The sequence below is a fragment of the Leptonychotes weddellii genome, chromosome 3, assembly GCF_054177405.1.
Source record: "Leptonychotes weddellii isolate Sample4059 chromosome 3, ASM5417740v2, whole genome shotgun sequence".
Lineage (NCBI taxonomy): Eukaryota > Metazoa > Chordata > Mammalia > Carnivora > Phocidae > Leptonychotes > Leptonychotes weddellii.
In genome coordinates this window covers 12837071-12855596 of record NC_138371.1, presented here as the reverse complement: position 1 = coordinate 12855596, position 18526 = coordinate 12837071, and the positions used below count along the sequence as shown (strand labels likewise).

General features: G+C 44.6%; 1 protein-coding gene across 1 annotated transcript in view; it reads right to left on the bottom strand.

The window, feature by feature from the left end:
• Positions 1 to 8451: 8451 nt before the first annotated feature.
• WDFY1 (WD repeat and FYVE domain containing 1) overlaps positions 8452 to 18526 on the bottom strand; it is a 48606-nt gene continuing 38531 nt past the window's right edge. The window contains exons 9-12 of the mRNA XM_081813500.1: positions 15468 to 15569; positions 13848 to 13978; positions 12606 to 12714; positions 8452 to 11797 (exon numbers count right to left, since the gene is read on the bottom strand). Coding sequence (XP_081669626.1) covers positions 11738 to 11797; positions 12606 to 12714; positions 13848 to 13978; positions 15468 to 15569 — 402 coding nt within the window. The 3' untranslated portion in view covers positions 8452 to 11737. The remainder of the gene's footprint in view (positions 11798 to 12605; positions 12715 to 13847; positions 13979 to 15467; positions 15570 to 18526) is intronic.

Here is an 18526-nt window from a genome sequence, read left to right as displayed (position 1 = left end):
TTTCGGAATGCTGGTGAGGTCCGGAGCCCACAGCCGAGAAAGAATTCTTGAGACATCTTTGGGGCAAAAAGGTGATCTCCTGAAAGCACGGGGACAGGACCCGCGGGCAGAGAGTGCGGCTGCCCCAGGGTTGTGAGGGGTGACTGATTAAATACTTGAGAGTTGGGGGAGGTAAGGAAAAACGGAGGTGTCCAAAAGGGCTTTGATTTGCTAAAGAAGACTCCCAGGATCCTGGAGGCCTGGCCATTGTCAAACTAAGGTTGTTTTTCCTTCTAGTAAGGCATTAACATTAAGACAGTTGGGAGTTACCCGGAGTAACATACTCTGCCTGCCTCAAGTATTTGTTAATCGACTGCAGGTTATAAGGAAATTTAATTTTATCTACATTTCCTTCTATCTTTGTTTCCCACATCACTGTGGAAGGGTGGGTGATGTTGGCGGGGAAGGGGGGCTCCAGGGAAATTGAGTCTATGGGTCTCTGGAAGTTAGGTGATTGATAACAAGGCTTTTAACTTGTAAATCACTATGATAGGTTTGTAAACTGCTGGAGACTCGGTCTCCAAGGACAGTGATCTCTATTAATTAACCATTTGTTTTCCCTTCCCTCAGTTTCCCTGGAGTCCTGAGGAATGCCACACACAGCCCATCAGGGAGTGGGGGGGGAGGGGAGGGCGTTGCCCGGTGTCAGCTTGTGCTTTGCCCTCAGCTTGCCTTCTGCCCCCTCATCATAAATGTTAAAAAAAAAAAAAAAGAAGAAGGGAGGAAAATCATGCAAGTACTAGAAGAAAATGTATGCAAGTTCCTCTTCACCTGTGTTCAGGGAAGGGATTTCTAAAAACAGAATCAATCAAAGATTGATAAACTTGACTCCATAAAAATTTTTTTAAATGTCCTGACAGGAAAACAAACACCGTAAGCCAAAGTCAGAATACAAATGAAAAACGGGACAAAATATTTGCAACACTGGCCATAGATAAAGGGCTAGTTATCTAACATACAAAGAACTCCTCAGAATGAGAGAGGAAGAGGTCAAAATATCTGATAGAAATATGAGCAAAAGGCAAAAGACACACATGCATACGTGCACACAAATGTTTTAAATGACCCTTAAACATATGAAAAGATGTTCAACTTCACTCATAATGTGAGAAGTGCAAATCAAAACTACAGGGATTCCTTTTCTTACCTTTTCTGGTTAACAAGAATTAAGCAGTATGACAACAAAAATTAAAGAGCATAACAAACAGTATAACAAAAATTAAATAGTATGAAAATAGCGTTTCTGATTTTTAGAATTAAAATTCAGATGTTTGCCCCAGCAAGTATCATGGGCCGTAGGCACCTGGGCTTCCTAAACCTACTGGATTAGCAAGCCCTGTTTGGGATAAGAGTTTATATTTTCATGGAGCTTTATAGTCTGATGGCAGGGAGAGAACTATTTCACTTTATTCACCTCAGTAAATAAATGAAGAAAATAGTTTCTGATTATGATAAATACCAAGACAATTTAGGCAATGTGACTCAGGATGGGATTAGGGTACAGCCTGTGAGTCTCTGAGGGCAGAAAATTTAAGGAGTCAGGCTAGGCAAGCATCAATTTAATTAAATTATGATCAATTTTAATTTAAATTATAATTGGAAACAGGGAACCAAGATTAAAAAGCCTTGAGGCGGAGTCAGAAGCCCCTGAGGTTTTGCATGCACCCCACAAACCAAAGAGCTTACACTCGCAGTTGGTAACAAGAAAGGAACCATGGACCCTTCATGGATCTAAAATGGTGTCTATGGAATGGCTATTCCACAATGGGACAGTAAAACATCTGCAGCCCCCTCTTCTCAGACGGGAGGACCTAGGCATCTAACAGAATGGTCTGGAGAAGTCCCCACCCCCACCCTTTGCCTAGGGCTGGACATTCCAACAGGCACAAGCATTTACAGAGCAGGAACAATGATGCCGGCATTTCCACATTTCACAATCTTCCTCCTTCTATGGAATATCTGCATATAATAGAAGCCTAGCGAGATGTCAAAATGTAGTTGTATCAAGCATTCCTAATTAACAGATCATTTGGCACCAGAGTGAATCCACAATATTGCAACAATAAAATGGTTCCCAAGTCAGCACAACAGAGATGAAGAGAAACTATAGGTAACTCACATACCTATGCTTGGAAGCCTAAGTATTTACCAGTAATTAGAAATTATGTATCAATAATTAGAAAGCTACAGGTAGGACCAAAAGCAGCCTGCCTTCAACAGTCTTTGGCAGCAATGTTCAAGCTGCATCAGATGATAAACAAAAGAACAGAGGGCCGTTCAGACTGAATAAATAGGGTAAAGGAAGTCAAATAGGTCTGTAGGTAGAAGATACTGAAGTATCTACTGACTCAGGAGAGGGGAGGCTTAGAAAGCTGGGACACCCCTTGATCAATAATTAATTTTGTCTTCTACAACAACTGGGCAGTTAAGGAACACATTATGAAAACAAACCAGCAAATAGTAACAAGGAGTAACAAGACAGAATAACAGGCCTTGGGGGTGACATGGGTTTGCGTCCTGTCCTCGCTCCTCCACTTACCAGGCTGGGCAAGTTCTCTGAACGGAAACTTCTCCGAACCTCACTGACCTTTAGTTTCCTTCACTGTAAAACGCAGATGCAGCCTCATTCATGGACGTGGTATGAAATAAAAAAATGCGTATAGAGTTTCGGAGTATTGGCTTGGTACCTGGTCGGTTCCGAACATGCTGCGTTCCTTTTCTAATGCAAATTTAGACCAGGGTTCTACGGCATCTACTTCTCAGTTCAACAACTGATCCCTGGTAATAATCCTGAGCTATACGGCAGCTCCACTCTTCCAGGTGCTTGGGGCAAACCTTGGAGTCCGTGTTCACTTGCCGATTTCTCTCGTACCTCCCATTCAGGGCCTGAGGAAGTCATGCTGGCTCCTCCATCAAAGTATGTCCAGAATATGACCACTTCTCACCCCCTCGACATCACCGCTCCTGGGGGAGCTGCTGTCATTTGTCCTGGGTCACCCCACAGACTCTCCTGCAGCCTCCACGCCTCTATTCTTGCCTCCATGGGGTATGCACAGCATACCCTCCTAAGGTGCAAGTCAGATAACATCACTCCTCTACTCACAGCCTTCTGATGGCTCCCACCTCACTCTTAGTAAAAGCCAATGTCCTTGCAAAGGCCTGCCAGGCCCTACGAGATCCAGCCCCCACCACGCTCTCACACCTTCTGTGCTAAAACTCTCGCCTTCCCTCACTCTGCTGCAGCCACTCTGGGCTCCTTGCTTTTCCTCGGACACATCTGGCTCACTCCTGTCTTGGAGCGTTTTGTCTAGCTATTTTCTCTGCCTGGGACCCTTTCCTTGATTTTCCTTCCACTATCTTCCTCAACTCTTTCCAATTCTTTGAGCGTGTATCACCCCAATCACTCTAGTTGGCAAACTGCCCCCCACCCCTGCCCGTAGGCATCTCCATTTCCAGGAACCTTTTTCTTTTCTCCATGGCGCTCATTACCTTCTAGAATACTGTAGAATTTATCTTTTTTTATTAGGCTTATGGTTTATTGTCTGTCTCCCTCTGCAAGAACGTGAACTCCACAAGAGTGGGGGTCTCTGTTTTGTTCACTAATGTTCTTTTAAGAATCTATTAGAATACCTATATATAAGTACTCAGTATTTTTTCTATGAATGGTGTTACGTCAATAAAAGCACTATGTATGAAATAATACACATCACACACAGTATAGGTATGCATCAGTGCTTGGAAACTGAAAATTCTGTTAATTCAGAACCTTCCATGCCCTAGTCACGGTGCACAGCTTGTGTTTACAGAATGCGCAAAAACATGGAAAAATGTGAGCACCCTTAAATATGGCCGATATAAGAATCTAATATGCTTAGTCCAGGCTGGGTTAGTTCAAACCAAATTCAATGTGGTCAAAAGGAAAACCTCAAATAACAATTTGGAGTGGAGGCAGCAGGATGGCCATGGTGGACAGACACATGGAAGCCTGAAGAAAATAAGGAGGACCATGACTTATTGGCTACAGGCCCTTCGAGTACCCTTATGGGAAAATAACTTGCTCCTGAAGAAGCTCCCTGCTACGCTATTGCCTCGAGTTCATATCACTTCTCTTGTGTGGAGGTGGTGGGAGGGGGCAGCGCTCTGCCCTTTGGCTCCCAGATGGGAAACTGGGTCCAGTGGTCCACTGCTCAGGTTACTGTTGCTGTGAAAGAAATCACTCCACAACTTAGCAGCTTATAACAGCCATTTTATTTTGTTCACAATTTGGTGGGTCAGAAATTCAGGAAGGGCTCACCTGGGCAGCTTGGGGTCTCACCTGGGACTTGGGGCCTCTCCTGCTAACCCAGTGGTGGGCTGGATCTGCAGCCATCTGGAAGCTCAACCGGGCCGATGTCCAAGATGGCACTCACGGGGCTGGCAGTCATGTGGGCTGTCAGTCAGAAGCTCAGCTCCACTGCTGACCAGGAGGTCTCAGGGGGCTGGCTTCCCCCAGAGAACCAAGTGGAAGCCACATGGCCTCTTCTGATCTGGCCTAAGACATTGTAGAGTCACTTCTGCCATATCCTATCAGTGGGTCACTAAGTTTGGCCCAGATTCAAGGGGGGGAACAGAAATCCCACCACTTGATAAGAGTGAGAATTTGCAGAAATAATTAAAACCTCTACACCCATCAAACATGAAGCTGCGAACTGGGGCTGTCTTAAAGTAGGTCTTAGGACGCTCAGACACCCAGAAGTGGCGTTTGAGGTTGCAGGAAGACAAGAACATCTCATCATGTCCCTTGTGTAACGTATTCTCTATAACCTCCCTACACTTTCCTCCAGGTGCTCCTTTCAGCCTCTGGAAATTTATTTATTTATTTATTTATTTATTTATTTATTTATTTATTTTTAAAGATTTTATTTATTTATTTGACAGAGAGAGAGAGACACAGCGAGAGAGGGAACACAAGCAGGGGGAGTGGGAGAGGGAGAAGCAGGCTTCCCGCGAAGCAGGGAGCCGGCCGGATGCGGGGCTCGATCCCAGGACCCTGGGATCATGACCCGAGCGCCGAAGGAGACGCTCAACGACTGAGCCACCCAGGCACCCCCAGCCTCTGGAAACTTAAAAGTGGCTTGGTAGGTGGTGTGTGACGGGTGGGGGTGATGGTGTGTGGGGGGCAGCCGCCTCCCACCACAAACTTAAGACGAATTCACACAAGTTCATTTATGCACATAGTACCCAAACTGTACACGTACAAGCATCATTTGTTAAGTACCTACTATATGCCTGACCTGAGCTCAATGCTATTGTGTGAACAACTGCCTCGTCCCAATAGCACTTAGGAGGAAAGTGAGAACTGTGAGGGGAGATAGGAGGAAGCCAGAACACAGACATCGGGGAAGGAATGATGGGCCATTTTAGAACTTGGGCTTCGACTGAGTGGGATGAACTGGGAGGGTTTTGTGCACAGGAATGGCATAATCTGACTCATGTTTTAACAGGCGTGTTGGGAACAGGATGATAGGGGCAGGAGCAGGGAGACTGGGAAGGCTAATGGAATTTGGGGCACCTGGGTGGCTCAGTCGGGTAAGCGTCTGCCTTCGGCTCAGGTCATGATCTCAGGGTCCTGGGATCAAGCCCCGCATCAGGCTCCCTGTTTAGCGGGGAGTCTGCTTCTTCCTCTCCCTCTGCCCCTCCTCCCTGCTCATGCGCTCTCTCAAATAAATAAATAAAATCTTAAAAAAAAAAAAAAAAGGGAGGCTAATGGAATCATCCAGATAACGCTGGACTGGACCATGGTAATAGCAGCTCAATGGTGCAAAGGGGCCATGTTGGGATACATTTGGAAGGTAGAGCCCGTAGGCTTGTACTGAGGTTTGTCCGCAAGCTTGCCTGTTTTCAGCACACATGTGCAACTTGGAATCCATTTGATAAATGCTGCTAGGACTCCTGCAGCAAGATACTAAATGTCACATCTGTCACAGAGTCTACTGGAACTTTTGGGTGTGGGAAAATACACCACATTGCCTTGCTAATGCTGTAACCAAGTGTCTATTACTATATCTTTCTCCAGAATGTCAAAACTCAGGATCTAAAATTACCTCAAATATGAACGAGCTGGATGGGGTAAGAGAAAAAGGAGCATGGGCTTTGAGGTCAGACAGACTGAGCTGGAACCTTCAGTCTCCCAGTTGGGTTTGACCTGAGAGGTCATCTCAGGCCCCAGCTCTACATTATAGATGACAACACTGAAGGTGGGCCCAGAATGTGTTTGTCTGCTCTCATGAGAGACCGCATGTACCAATATGTAATGGGCTTCTGAGGGATAGTTTGCATGTACAGTGCAAAGATACAGAGAGAGATCTAAGGTATAGCCTTAGGGAACTGAAGAGTGAAGGGAAGGAAGGCTGGAACTCCAATACTTGAACCACTCCCCTGAGCATGTGTTTTACAGATGAATGGTAAGCCAGATGAAATCTACAAAGGGAAGGCCAGAAACAAGAACTTGCTCATGCATTTCCACTGTCCAGCAACCTTGGCAATGAGCCCATCAGGTTCTCACGATGGCATCAGTAATCTAGCCAACCTTTCTCCTCTGTGTCCTTGGCTGTTAAGCAGCCTTCCAGTGATGACTTGGGTTCTCTCTAGACTGTCCTAAAGTTACGTGGTCTGGGGGCACCTGGGTGGCGCAGTCGGTTAAGCATCCAACTCTTGGTTTCAGCTCAGGTCGTGATCTCTGGGTCATGAGATCAAGCCCGACATCAGGCTCTGTGCTCGGTGCAAAGTCTGCTTGAGAGTCTCTCTCCCTCTCCCTCTGCCCCTTCTGCTCGTGCCCTCTAATAAATAAACAAACCTTAAAAAAAAAAATACATGGTCTGTTTGGTAGACAGAATTCTTATTGTAAATTAATAAACTGGAATTCCATATATTAAGACATTAAGATGTGCCTTTTTATGCCCTATTCAAAGGAAGAAAATTCATGTGCTGGCATGGTGTGAAGATATTAGCAGTAAGAATAAAAAACTTAAAATATGCATATTCTTTGACCTAGTAATTCCCATGTTGAAGTATTTATCCTATGAAAATAATTGGAAAAGTGGGCAAAGATGAACATACAAGCATGCTGAATTTAGTATTTCTAGTGTTTTAATTAAAATTATAAATATCCTAAAAATATATGGTCTAGCTTCAACATGGAATTGGTAAAATACTCGACAGTTTAGCCACATAACAGGACAATGGGATACTGCGGTCCAGGCTAGGTGATGCCGCAGGGCACACACACACGCACGTGCACACGCACAAACTCACGCAACCTCGGTGGATTGAAACAACAAAGATTTATTGATCTCCTATGCAAAGTCCACTGTGGGTCCAGGGCAGTCGGGCTCCACGGGATCTTCTCTGTCAACATGCACTTCTGTGACCCCGGTGGGAAACCCATGGAGGGTAAGCCTCTCACCTGCCATTAAACGCTTCTGCCCGCACTTCATTGGCTAAAGCAAGTCACGTGCCCTCAACGACCCTCGAGGCGCTGGAGACCCGCGGCCTTAGCGCAGGTCCGACCACACGGAGCTCGCATCCACCACAACTGAAAATGCTCCCGTGGAGCTCTATTTTTTCATGCGGGCAAACGATCCATAATACATCAGGTGGGGGGAGAAGTACAGCCCCTTAAAACTGTACCCATAGGTGTCTTTTACAGATGCATGCATGCATTTAAGAAAAACACTGGAAAGACATACAGCCCAGCTTTAACAGTGTTTTCTCTGGGTGGTGGGACAGAGGGCTTAAAACAAATCTTTTTAATACTTTTTGGTATTATCTTTTAATTTTCATTTTCTTTTTATTCTTTTTTAATTATGTATTATTTTATTACATATTATTTATTAAATAAAGCTATACTGCTTTGAAGAAACACAGTAAACTGCCATGCTGGTTTCTAAGAAATCAACTTCCTATCAGCTAAGCAAAGGAATAACTTCTCCTGGGTCTGAACCACCCTGTGTTTATTCACAAAACTGAGCTGCTGATGTGGAGAACTGGGGCACAGATGCTGGTGTCCCCATGTGACTTGGGGAGCCTATACATCCAGAGCAATTGGACTTGGGGGCTTCACAAACTTCAAAAGAGATAATACCTGACCCCTAACCCTTACAGGAAACACTCACTACACTCTAGCACGTGAAAGCAGGTGTATGGAGAAGGCAAGTGCTTTCAAGTCAGACAGATAAATGGACAGACGGACAGGATCTTCTTAGTTTTCTCACCTGTAAAACAGGGACAGTAATGCCCTGCGGAAGTGTTGCCAGGATTGAACAGCAGAATGCAGGTAGAGCACTCAGCACAGAGTGTGCTAAATACATGGTGGTTACTATTATTGCCCTATGTCCGTATCAAACATAACAAAAGCTAAATTAAGCAACAGAGTAACAAGCAAGGAACATTTTATTGTATATGTATATTCTCAAAAAAAAACACAACAACACAAAAACAGAACCCACAAACAGGAGCAAAAGAACAGTTTTCTAACTCTCTGGGATACACGGGGCACCGTATCTTATAGAAACATAGCTAGTACAAGACAAAATGTACTAATCAACATTGCCCTTTGCTTCCCCAGTCAAAAAGGCTATAGAGTAAAACACTTTAAATTGTATTCTAATATAAATTTGTTGCACAATGAAACGATTTACTCAAAGAGTTACTGTATAGTAAACTGCAGAAAACAGAGTAGGCATTCAATAATCTGCTCACAATTAACAATTAAGCAATAGACACTTGAATAAATGGAGCATGTATTACTTATTTGTTAAACCTCACATTTATAATGAGCAGATGGTTTATCATTAATAGTAACTGGTTCCTTACATTTTAGAAGACACCAGATCCAGTAATGGAAGTAGTAAGTAACTGAATGAAACCTCATTTTAGAAAATATTTCCTCGGGTCTGAGTCACTATGGAATTTATTACATATTTAGGCCAGTTTCAACAGTTTAAAAATGTAGATACAAGCAAATTGAATTCTTTAGGGGAGAACCAAGTGAGGCATTCTAGAGCACTATTTTTATTCATATCCTCCAGGCAGCAGGACAGAAGTAGGACATTGTAAACAGAGATTTACAGTATACTGAATAACCTGTTTCCAGCTAATGCCATGGGGGTGTTTCTATCATTTGCACTAAAAAAAAAAAAAAAAAAAAAAGGGCAATCTGAGAACACGTCTTGAATGAAGAATTGACATTTCCTTATTGCAGACATACTAGATCTAAAACGTAAGGATCTTCTCTAACATTCTGTACTTCTTAATCCCTAGTTGTAGAAATTAGCTGAGTATTCAGGAATGGAAAAACCATGAACTGGTACTTGAAGAGCTATTTTAAATGACCGGTTTAAGAGTAACACAGTCAAAATAAGGCAATAACTAGAAGCCTCACTGGATCGTCCTTATGTGTCCAGTCAGCAGAATTGAGAAAATAATTTTTGCCCACCTCTATAAAAAATATTACCCCATTTGCTCCCTTGTGTGTAGTAGAGACAAGACAAGCCCGCTACATGAGTTCTTAAAATGAAAAGTGCTAGGAGGCTCTGGTGCAGAGAAAAGTTAATTGAAACATTCTTTCCTTTTCCGGATGCCCCTCTCCAATTCTTCCTTACATAATGCCTTTCCTCTTTGATTTATATTAGCTTAACCCCTTAGGAGGTGCTCTCACAACCTTATATTCTCTCTAGAACACTGGGTTTTTCATTCAGAATTTTTTAAAATAAAAGAAGGCTAAAAGCTACAGTGTGAAATTGTGCTCAGTCTACCACAGACATTATAAAATCACATTTTACAGAAGTTAAAGGCAAACAAAACCACAGTTCAGTACTCATCAACATGGCAAGAAACAGATCATATCCTATTTTCCTTTCAGGACGTCATGAAATCCCCAGGATAGCACCTTTGTGTGAGCTGGACCATTAACTGAACAAGAGCTAACACTCAACACTGCCCTGTAGGATCCCATCCCCCCAGTGTCCTTCCAGCCTGTATTAGTATCCTACGTTTTGCAAAGACTGACAGGAAGTTTTTAAAGGAAACACCTCTTTCAGGTGACAGAAAACAAAAATTACACAGAGAAACAAAACCCTTCAGTCTTACTCCTGAAAGCAAGTCAATTTTTAATGCAGATCATTCTAGAATATGAGGTGCCTGACCTCCTTTCCTTATTATTTGTGTCACTTGGCTAGTAAGACCTCTTAGTTTAATTACCTGTCTTAAACATTATAGTCCCTCTCTGTTGTTAAAAAACAGATTCAATCCCTTCGTGGTATCACACATAACAACCATGCTGTCTTGATATGATCCCAACACAGTGACGCAGTAGTGAGTTTTTATCAATATCCACTAGTAAGACTAACAAAAATACGGTTGCTATCTATTTTAAAATTTGTCTTTAAGAAAAGTAGGCCTCTCTCCACTCACTTGCATAGCCCTAAAGTAATAGGTATGTGTACTATGGTTAAAAACAAAGAAATAAATATGGGAATATTAAAAGACAGGCTCTCCCATTCCCCACCTCTTCCCCATCTTGGTACTAAGTGGCCAAAAACTTTTAAAATGCCATTTGCTAAAGGAGAATTCGCTAGTGGCTAGGAAAGCAATTTACGAGTTAGGAATGACTGCGCAGGACCTGCTTAACGCTTACTGCTCTGGGTTACTAATTCCCTTCTATGAGATGTTAATAATACTCCTTACAACAAAAAGTCAACATAGTTTGGAAAGTTGTGGAGTTCTTTTCTGAGGTGTATTATTATTAAACTGCCACAATACCGCAGGGGCCCATCATCATGGAACTACAGACAGAATGCGTCCTTTTGGGACTGGGCTGTCCCATGGAGCAGCCTGATCATCTCCCTTCACCACCCCGAGTCGTTCCTGACAGCAGTGAGACAGTCGGACGGCTTGTGTGACTCCCACGTTAACAGCACCATAAAAACGTTCTGTCCTCACAGCACATTTGGGGGAAAGGGAAGGATGCGCGCCGCCTCGGTTAATGCAGCAATTTTACGGCTCACTTAGTAACAACTGGGAAGGCTGGCCCCTGGCTTACTGGCTGGCCGGGAAGAGGAAATGAGCGCTCCAAATACCAAGTGCAGGGAATGGTGCTACCTGCCGAGAACAGAGATCTTCAAGAAGAATCACTATGTGGAGAGAGGATTCTCATACTGCCAGTGGGGAAGGAGAGATCTCTGGGTTCTTGGGGTCCTCCTGCACCCCTCAAGAAAGAGACAGCAAGTCCTCCTCCCCTTAATCCCTGCTCTAACCACAGAGCCACAGGCGCCTGGGGAAGGCCGGCAAGTCTGAGGGGAGGGGTGTTTGCACTGGGAACTGCTTTAACACTTTCGTTCAACAGTTTTTCCTCTAAAACTCTCATTTGCCAAATGACTCCGTGAGCACACGTGAGCTCACTGTTCATGAGGAAGTCTCACTGAAGTCATTCCTTTCCTCAGGGAACCACTACAGATGAACTTTTTTTCCATATTCGTCCCCACAGGTAGTTCCACAAATGCCCCCAAACACACCTTACATTTTTTTCTCTTTAAAAATGTTGCTTTGTTTTTTTAGTGGCTACTGTCCGTTCCCGTGACTGTGACCGCGGAGCCACGGGGAAGGGCTGCGTTGGTAAAGGGAGCCACGGGGAAGGTGCAGACCTCACCCAGCTCCCGGATCAACGTGGGGCAAACCCAGTTGCCAGACTGCAGCCCACCACGGGCGTCATGTCCCAGATCTGCAAGAGAAAGAACACGCCAGAAAGCAGCGCTCATCACAGGGTCCAGAAGCAGAGTTCACACCAAACCGCTGTTAAACGTGAAAAGGGGACAAAAGAACGCATTCTCTCATTCTTTCACTACAAAACCTTCTCAAGATCTATAGACGAACCCCTTAGTGCACTAAAATGTGAAAAAAGCTTGTGAGTGGTATCTTGACACCTGAAAATGCTGTAATAATGATGCTTTACTATAAATTTAATTTCACTTTTAGTAAGAAGCCTACTGGGAAAAGCCCCTATTTAAAAAAAAACTATGAAACAAAGTGTGTCATAGTTTCTCAACTCTGGAGTGGTACTCAGTATAAAACACTTGCTTTTCGTTTCTGTATTAGTGACCCGAGGGATTTAATGAAAAAATGTGTGGTTATTTCCTACAACTAGGAAACCTGTCCAGGCTGAGAGGAACACCAGCCGGGGAAGGATGACCAGGGACAGGGGCCGGCTAAGCCCTGACCCGCTGGGGAGGCAGGACCGCCGGGCAGATGGCAACCCCCAGGTGTCAGGCTAGGCCCCAGCAGCGACTCTGAGAGATGGAGATGGCGCAGGAAACCCCCCCGGAAGGAGTGGCCACTGCGCGCGGGACGCCCGCAAGCATGCAGTGTGTTCCTCGGGGTCTTCATCCCGCTTCAGGCTGCATGGCTGCTTATAAAAAGGGAAGGCAAGCCTGCCGATGAGAAAGTGAGGCTGGATGAGCGGCCGTCTGCTGGCAGCCCAATCACGGAGCCCTCTGCACACGGACGCTCGTCGGGACGCGCGAGCAGGTTACCTTCACGATGCGGTCGGTCCCACAGGTCACCATCAGTCCCCGAGCAACGTCCATGGACATGTGGGAAATGTTATGTTTTCCTTCATGAAAGGTTGCTAGAGAAGTCCGACTGACAAAGAGAAAAGAGAGAAAAGAGACACCACTGAGAGCTGACTTGCAACATAAAGGAAACACAATGACAGTGTTAAAATTTACTCCTAAAAATGTGGCTACAGTTTGGAAAACTGTCAGGATAAGCTGCAAGATTGTTTTATATAAGGTTTGACAAAACTCTCCAAATAATGGATTTTTATTTTTTCAGTGGAAAGGCTGGTATATTCCTAGACATAAGACAAGGGCCTTTTTTTAAAAATTTAATTTTATTTTATTATGTTATATTAATCACCATACATCATTAGTTTTTGGTGTAGTGTTCCATGATTCACTGTTTGCGTAGAACACCCAGTGCTCCATGCAGAACGTGCCCTCCTCAATACCCATCACCAGGCTAACCCACCCCCCAACCCCCTCCCCTCTAGAACCCTCAGTTTGTTTTTCAGAGTCCACAGTCTCTCATGGATCGTCTCCCCCTCCGATTTCCCCCCTTCATTTTTCCCTTCCCTCCCCTAATGTCCTCCATGCTATTCCTTATGTTGCACAAAAAACCAAGGGCCTTTAATTGTGCAGAGGAACTGCACTGCAGGAGCTCCTACTCCATGGGCAAGACCCTCACGGGGAGGCTGCAGGCTCCCCGAAGCCTCTCTGCCCTCGGGGAGTGGCTCCTGGCATTGGCTCTCACTCTGCTCCCGCGCCCGCAGCCCCGGCCTCCTCATGAGCGCGCATGGACTGACACCAGTGATGCCGACTAGCCTTGCCACGTGGGCCTCGGCCAAGGTTTGCCAGGCTAGCGCTTTCTAAGATGATTCAAAGGGAAGGCAAAGAAAATGAAATTCCCAGGCACGTGTGAGCCAAGGCTGGAGCACCGGATGGACCAGCTTGCCACTGCATCAGTGCGCTTTGGCCCTGACCCTGCGGGGGCTCAGGGATGCCCACTGCTCAACTGCCGCACTGGTCTTAGCAACGTCATTCCTCACACTGTTTGGGAGAAACTCGCTGAGGCCGTACAGCGAGGACAGAATTCCTTCCCCAGGAACGATTTATGAAGCTGGGAAGAGACGGCAGGTGGGTAGAAATACAACCTGTCATTTCTCAGGCTCTCCTCCCTGCAGGCACCCAGGAAGACAAAGACCCACAAACACTCACTCCTCGTCTTTGATGGAGTCGTAGCAGGAATCGCACACGCGGACCTGGAACTCGAAGCCCATGACAGGGTAGCTGGAGCGCTTGCTGCTGCACTTCCCACACACAGCCTGCCCACATTTCCGGCAGTGATGCTTCAGGACCACCGGAAGGAGGAAAAGGGGGAGTTTAGCTTTTGCTTTGGTGCTCCCGGCTTCCCTTTAGGGCAGGGGGTGGGAGTGCAGAGGAGTCGCCTTGAATTATAATTACCCCATTCAATGTACCCGTTAACACAAAAGGCAGTGTCCACTTGTCAAGGATTTCCAAAGGTCCTTGTCTTATTGGTCAAACACTGCTTTTTATTCATTCATATTATCTGTCTAGATGTCTACAAACAGCATTATTAAAACCAACTTCAAGTTCATTTAGGAGCTCAAACGACTAGAGGTTGCAGAAAAAAAATCTATTCCTATGTCAGAGAAAAGTTTTGAAATAATGTAATATGCCCTCCTTAAGAAATAAATATCCATAATCATATGTTTTACTATTTCTTATAATCTTTCAATCACTCTGGACATAAGCTTCAAGAACCTTCAAAACAGTCCAGTTATTAATTTTGTCATATCCTTTTAACACTCAAAGTTTAGTGACCCCTACCTTTCCCCTCTCTTCTAGTAGTTAATTCATAAGATGGAAATTAATTTCTTCATGTTTCCCGTAGAAGCAGGGATTATCTGGCCCACCAATTATAATGCACTAGTTATCAGCAGACATGCATTGCGGGAAGCGGGCTAACCATGGAATTCGGGTTCCATTTCTGAGCATCAGAATGTTATAGGAATGCTAAGATCTCCCCTGTATTGCCTGCCGGTCTCCTATCAGACCTTGTGGGAGAGTAGCTTTGTAAGTAACATTAAAGAAAGTTTATTAACACATACAGACTTTAGGCCAATCCCTCATAGAGGTGCAAAGAAATAAAATTAGCATTCTTTATTACTTACCTGCACCAATTCATATTCAATTGGAGTAGGCTACCTTCAAGGTTGCTATAGAAACATGTTTTTTGTAGAACTTTAGAATTACATGAATACCTAATGATAAGGGTGTCTCTGAAATCTACAGGCTATTTGGGACATGTTTCTTTAATCAAAAAAAAAAAAGAGTACCAGAAACATGCTTAATAAAAATGTTCCAGGTACACTTATATGGAACAATCTGTGAATAAGTTAAAGTTCTTAGTGTCACAGTATTCCAGTGAGGGCCAAATTGTTACATTTTTAACAAATAGTGAAAGCATAAGGTTTACAATCATATGACCGGCTTCACTCTTAGCACAGAACACTGACTTGAACAAGCAATACTCCTAACTGAAGAATCTTTCATGTATTTACAAATAGGCTCTCAGTGTTTTCCGTGCATCCTGCTTTTCCAACGCTGGACAAGGGATGGAACACTTAAGTAATAATCTCGTTGGCCTCAGGAAAGGTCCCACTCATGGTTCATTACACAGAGACAGTGATCTCAAAAATGCAGGAGTTCACAGCACTTATAGGAAAAAGTACGATTCCATACAAATGACAGATTAATACCACAAAGAACAAGATACGTGATTAACCCAGTGACAGTTCAGTGTTGGCTACTCACCTGTCTCAACCCCAGTGTCTTTGTGTCCCACATCTGCTTTATATTCCAGAAAAAGGGCTGCTCGCATTTCTGGCAAGAATCACTCTCTAACCACTGAGGAGCCTGGGGGAGGAGAAAGTCAAGGCCATTGGAGCACCTGCTTGTTTACTAGGATTTCTCAGGGTTAATACAACAATTTCAGACCTTGTTGGTTGTTAGCATTTTTAAAAAACCCCTCAATATGTTATAGCTGTTGCCGTATTCAATATTATGTGTTTTCAGTAATCTCTATCATTTTAGCAATGCTGACAGGACTATTGGATTTTTAATCTATAGACAGGAAGGAGTAATTCAGTTTCCACTGTGAACTCCTCAGGGTTGTCTTCATATATTTCTTTTCTGTGCCAGAGTTGTTTAGTATCTATATCCAGTTGAGTGAAAACCCATTTCTTACAGAATCTGGTGAACTACCACTTGGGAAGTCTTGTGAGGTCACAGGGTGACCAACAGGAGAGTTCTTCCAGGTGCGTCTTGTGTCCAACAGATTTGTGCGCCCCCCTGCCCCATTCCCAGGAATGGCACAGTCTCCTGTGTGCACACACCTCCCCCAGACCTCCGCTCCAGCACTTGCCTCTCTGTGCTGTCATCCTTTATGCACACTTCCTTTCTACCACTAACCTGTTACTCACCACGCTCGCTCATCTTTGTGTAGGGATAGCCTGTCACAGACTAGGTTCTCAATGAATTTTTATTGAAACAGGATGATTAAAGTCTCAGCATTACTTTAACAAGAACTTAGAAAATATTTATCTAAATAAACCATTACAAATAGTACCCGATTAGGGGCACCTGGGTGGCTCAGTGCTTAAGCGTCTGCCTTTGGCTCAGGTCATGATCCCAGGGTCCTGGGATGGAGCCCCATGTCACTGTTGGGCTCGCTGCTCATTGGGGAGCCTGCTTCTCCCTCTGCACCTTGCCACTCCTGCTCTGTCTCTCCCTCAAATAAATAAAATCTTTAAAAGCAAAAAACAACCCCAAAAAAAATAGGGGCGCCTGGGTGGCTCAGTCATCAAGCAACTGCCTTCGGCTCAGGTCATGATCCCGGGGTCCTGGGATCAAGCCCCACATCGGGCTCCCTGCTCGGCGGGAGGCCTGCTTCTCCCTCTCCCACTCCCCCTGCTTGTGTTCCTCCTCACTTTGTCTCTGTCAAAAAAATAAATAAAATCTTAAAAAAATAAAAAAACGAAAAAAACAAATTGTTCCCTATTACAAGATGAAACTGTTCAAAGCTAATATTTAACCTCAATCACTTATCATTATGTATGTGCAGTAACAATGGAAAACATGCATTTCTATCAATTAAACCAAAGACTATGACGAAATAATCCTTTTTTGATCTTGAAATTGGGATGTCAAGAAAAATATCTGTGGTAAGAGGAGACAATGCTGGGAGAGCAGAGACCGTGCATCACATCAACGCTTCTAACACAGGCAGTAAAGAGAGAGGGCTTTCAACACTCAAAACGGGATGTCTGGGGGCTTCAAGGACCAGTGCCCCTACTTCCTTATTTTGCTTCCTATTGCATCAGAACTTTTGGCTTTTCTATTTCTTATTTTAGCTATGTCACTAGAAGTATTTCTACACATGACAGCCATGACAAAGGTGTTTCTTGGTGGGGGCAAGGGGAGCACTCACAAATCGCATGAAGTGGGCTGAGACAGAAGAGATGTCCCTTTAAATGACCAGAGACACACTGGAAAGAAGGGAGGATGGAAAGAGCAACAGAGATGTGCACCTCCATGAGAAAGAGTACCGTCTGGATGCAGAAGCACCGCTTTGTTTCCATGGTCCACAGGACAGGGAAGGTGGTTTGGGAACGGTGCTTGTGCACAACGTCCCCCACGGTGGGTCCTGTGGCCAACAGCACAGGGGAGGAGATGCAGGTCCCACGGCATGGTCTCACGTCTGGGACCCACGCCGGAGGGACTCCCACAGTACCACACGCGTGCGGGACAAAGCGAAGGACGTGTTCACGGCAGCAAGATTCAAGCAGGAGTATCCCCCTTGCAAGGGTGTGAGGAGGGAATGAGTAAATATGAGCAAAGTGCTCTGCACGGTGCCTGGTACGCCAAGTATCATCTAAGTCCAGGCCACGTACCGAGGATCTGCTATGCCTTATTTCACACGATCTTCCACACAACCCCAGGAGATACGGAGCAACATTATCCTCATTTTGCAGGCGGAGAAACCGTGGCTCTGATCCTGGAGCACCTGTGCATGCTGAGAGTGTGGGTGGCGACCCCAGGAGACACCGCAGCACCGCCTGAGCCCCTCGGCCTGCCTACCACACTCCACACAGCAGCTGCACGTGGGGCTTCTGGGTTTGAACACGTGAGGTCTCCACATGTGGTTCTGGGGCGTGACCACCAACAGAACCAGGTCCTTAGCCTCAGGAGCATCATTCTGTCTAGGGGTTTCGGCAAGAATATTACTTTGCTGAGCTGCAGGGGAGAGGGACTCAAAGGAAGAAAGGTATGCTTGAAGTAATTTGAGATAACAAACAAAAAACATCAGAAATAAACAGGCTTTCCGGAACAGTTTATTGCAAGAAATACCCGTCACTTTGTTGCTTTTAACAGGATGAAGTGCTATGCTCTACACTGTCAGGAACCATCCTGTTATATGCTTATTCCCTACAGAGAAAAAAATGTTCTTTCTGAAGAAGAGCAAAAGAGAACATTAATCAAGTATTTTTGTTTCACTCTTTTCTACATCCTGTTCCATCTGCCTCATCTGATCAAAGATGATGTAGCAAGAATAATTCCCCTGCCCCACTATTACCAATTGCTACAATAATCTACACTGTGCTAATGTATACCATATACACTAATGTATGCCATTATACATCCTGTGATCTACTAGTTTAAAAGTTCTCTTTTAGAGTATTATGTTGAGTGAAATAAGTCAAACAGAGAAAGACATGTATCATATGATCTCACTGATATGAGGAATTCTTAATCGCAGGAAACAAACTGAGTGTTGTTGGAGTGGGGGTTGGGGTGGGAGGGATGGGGTGACT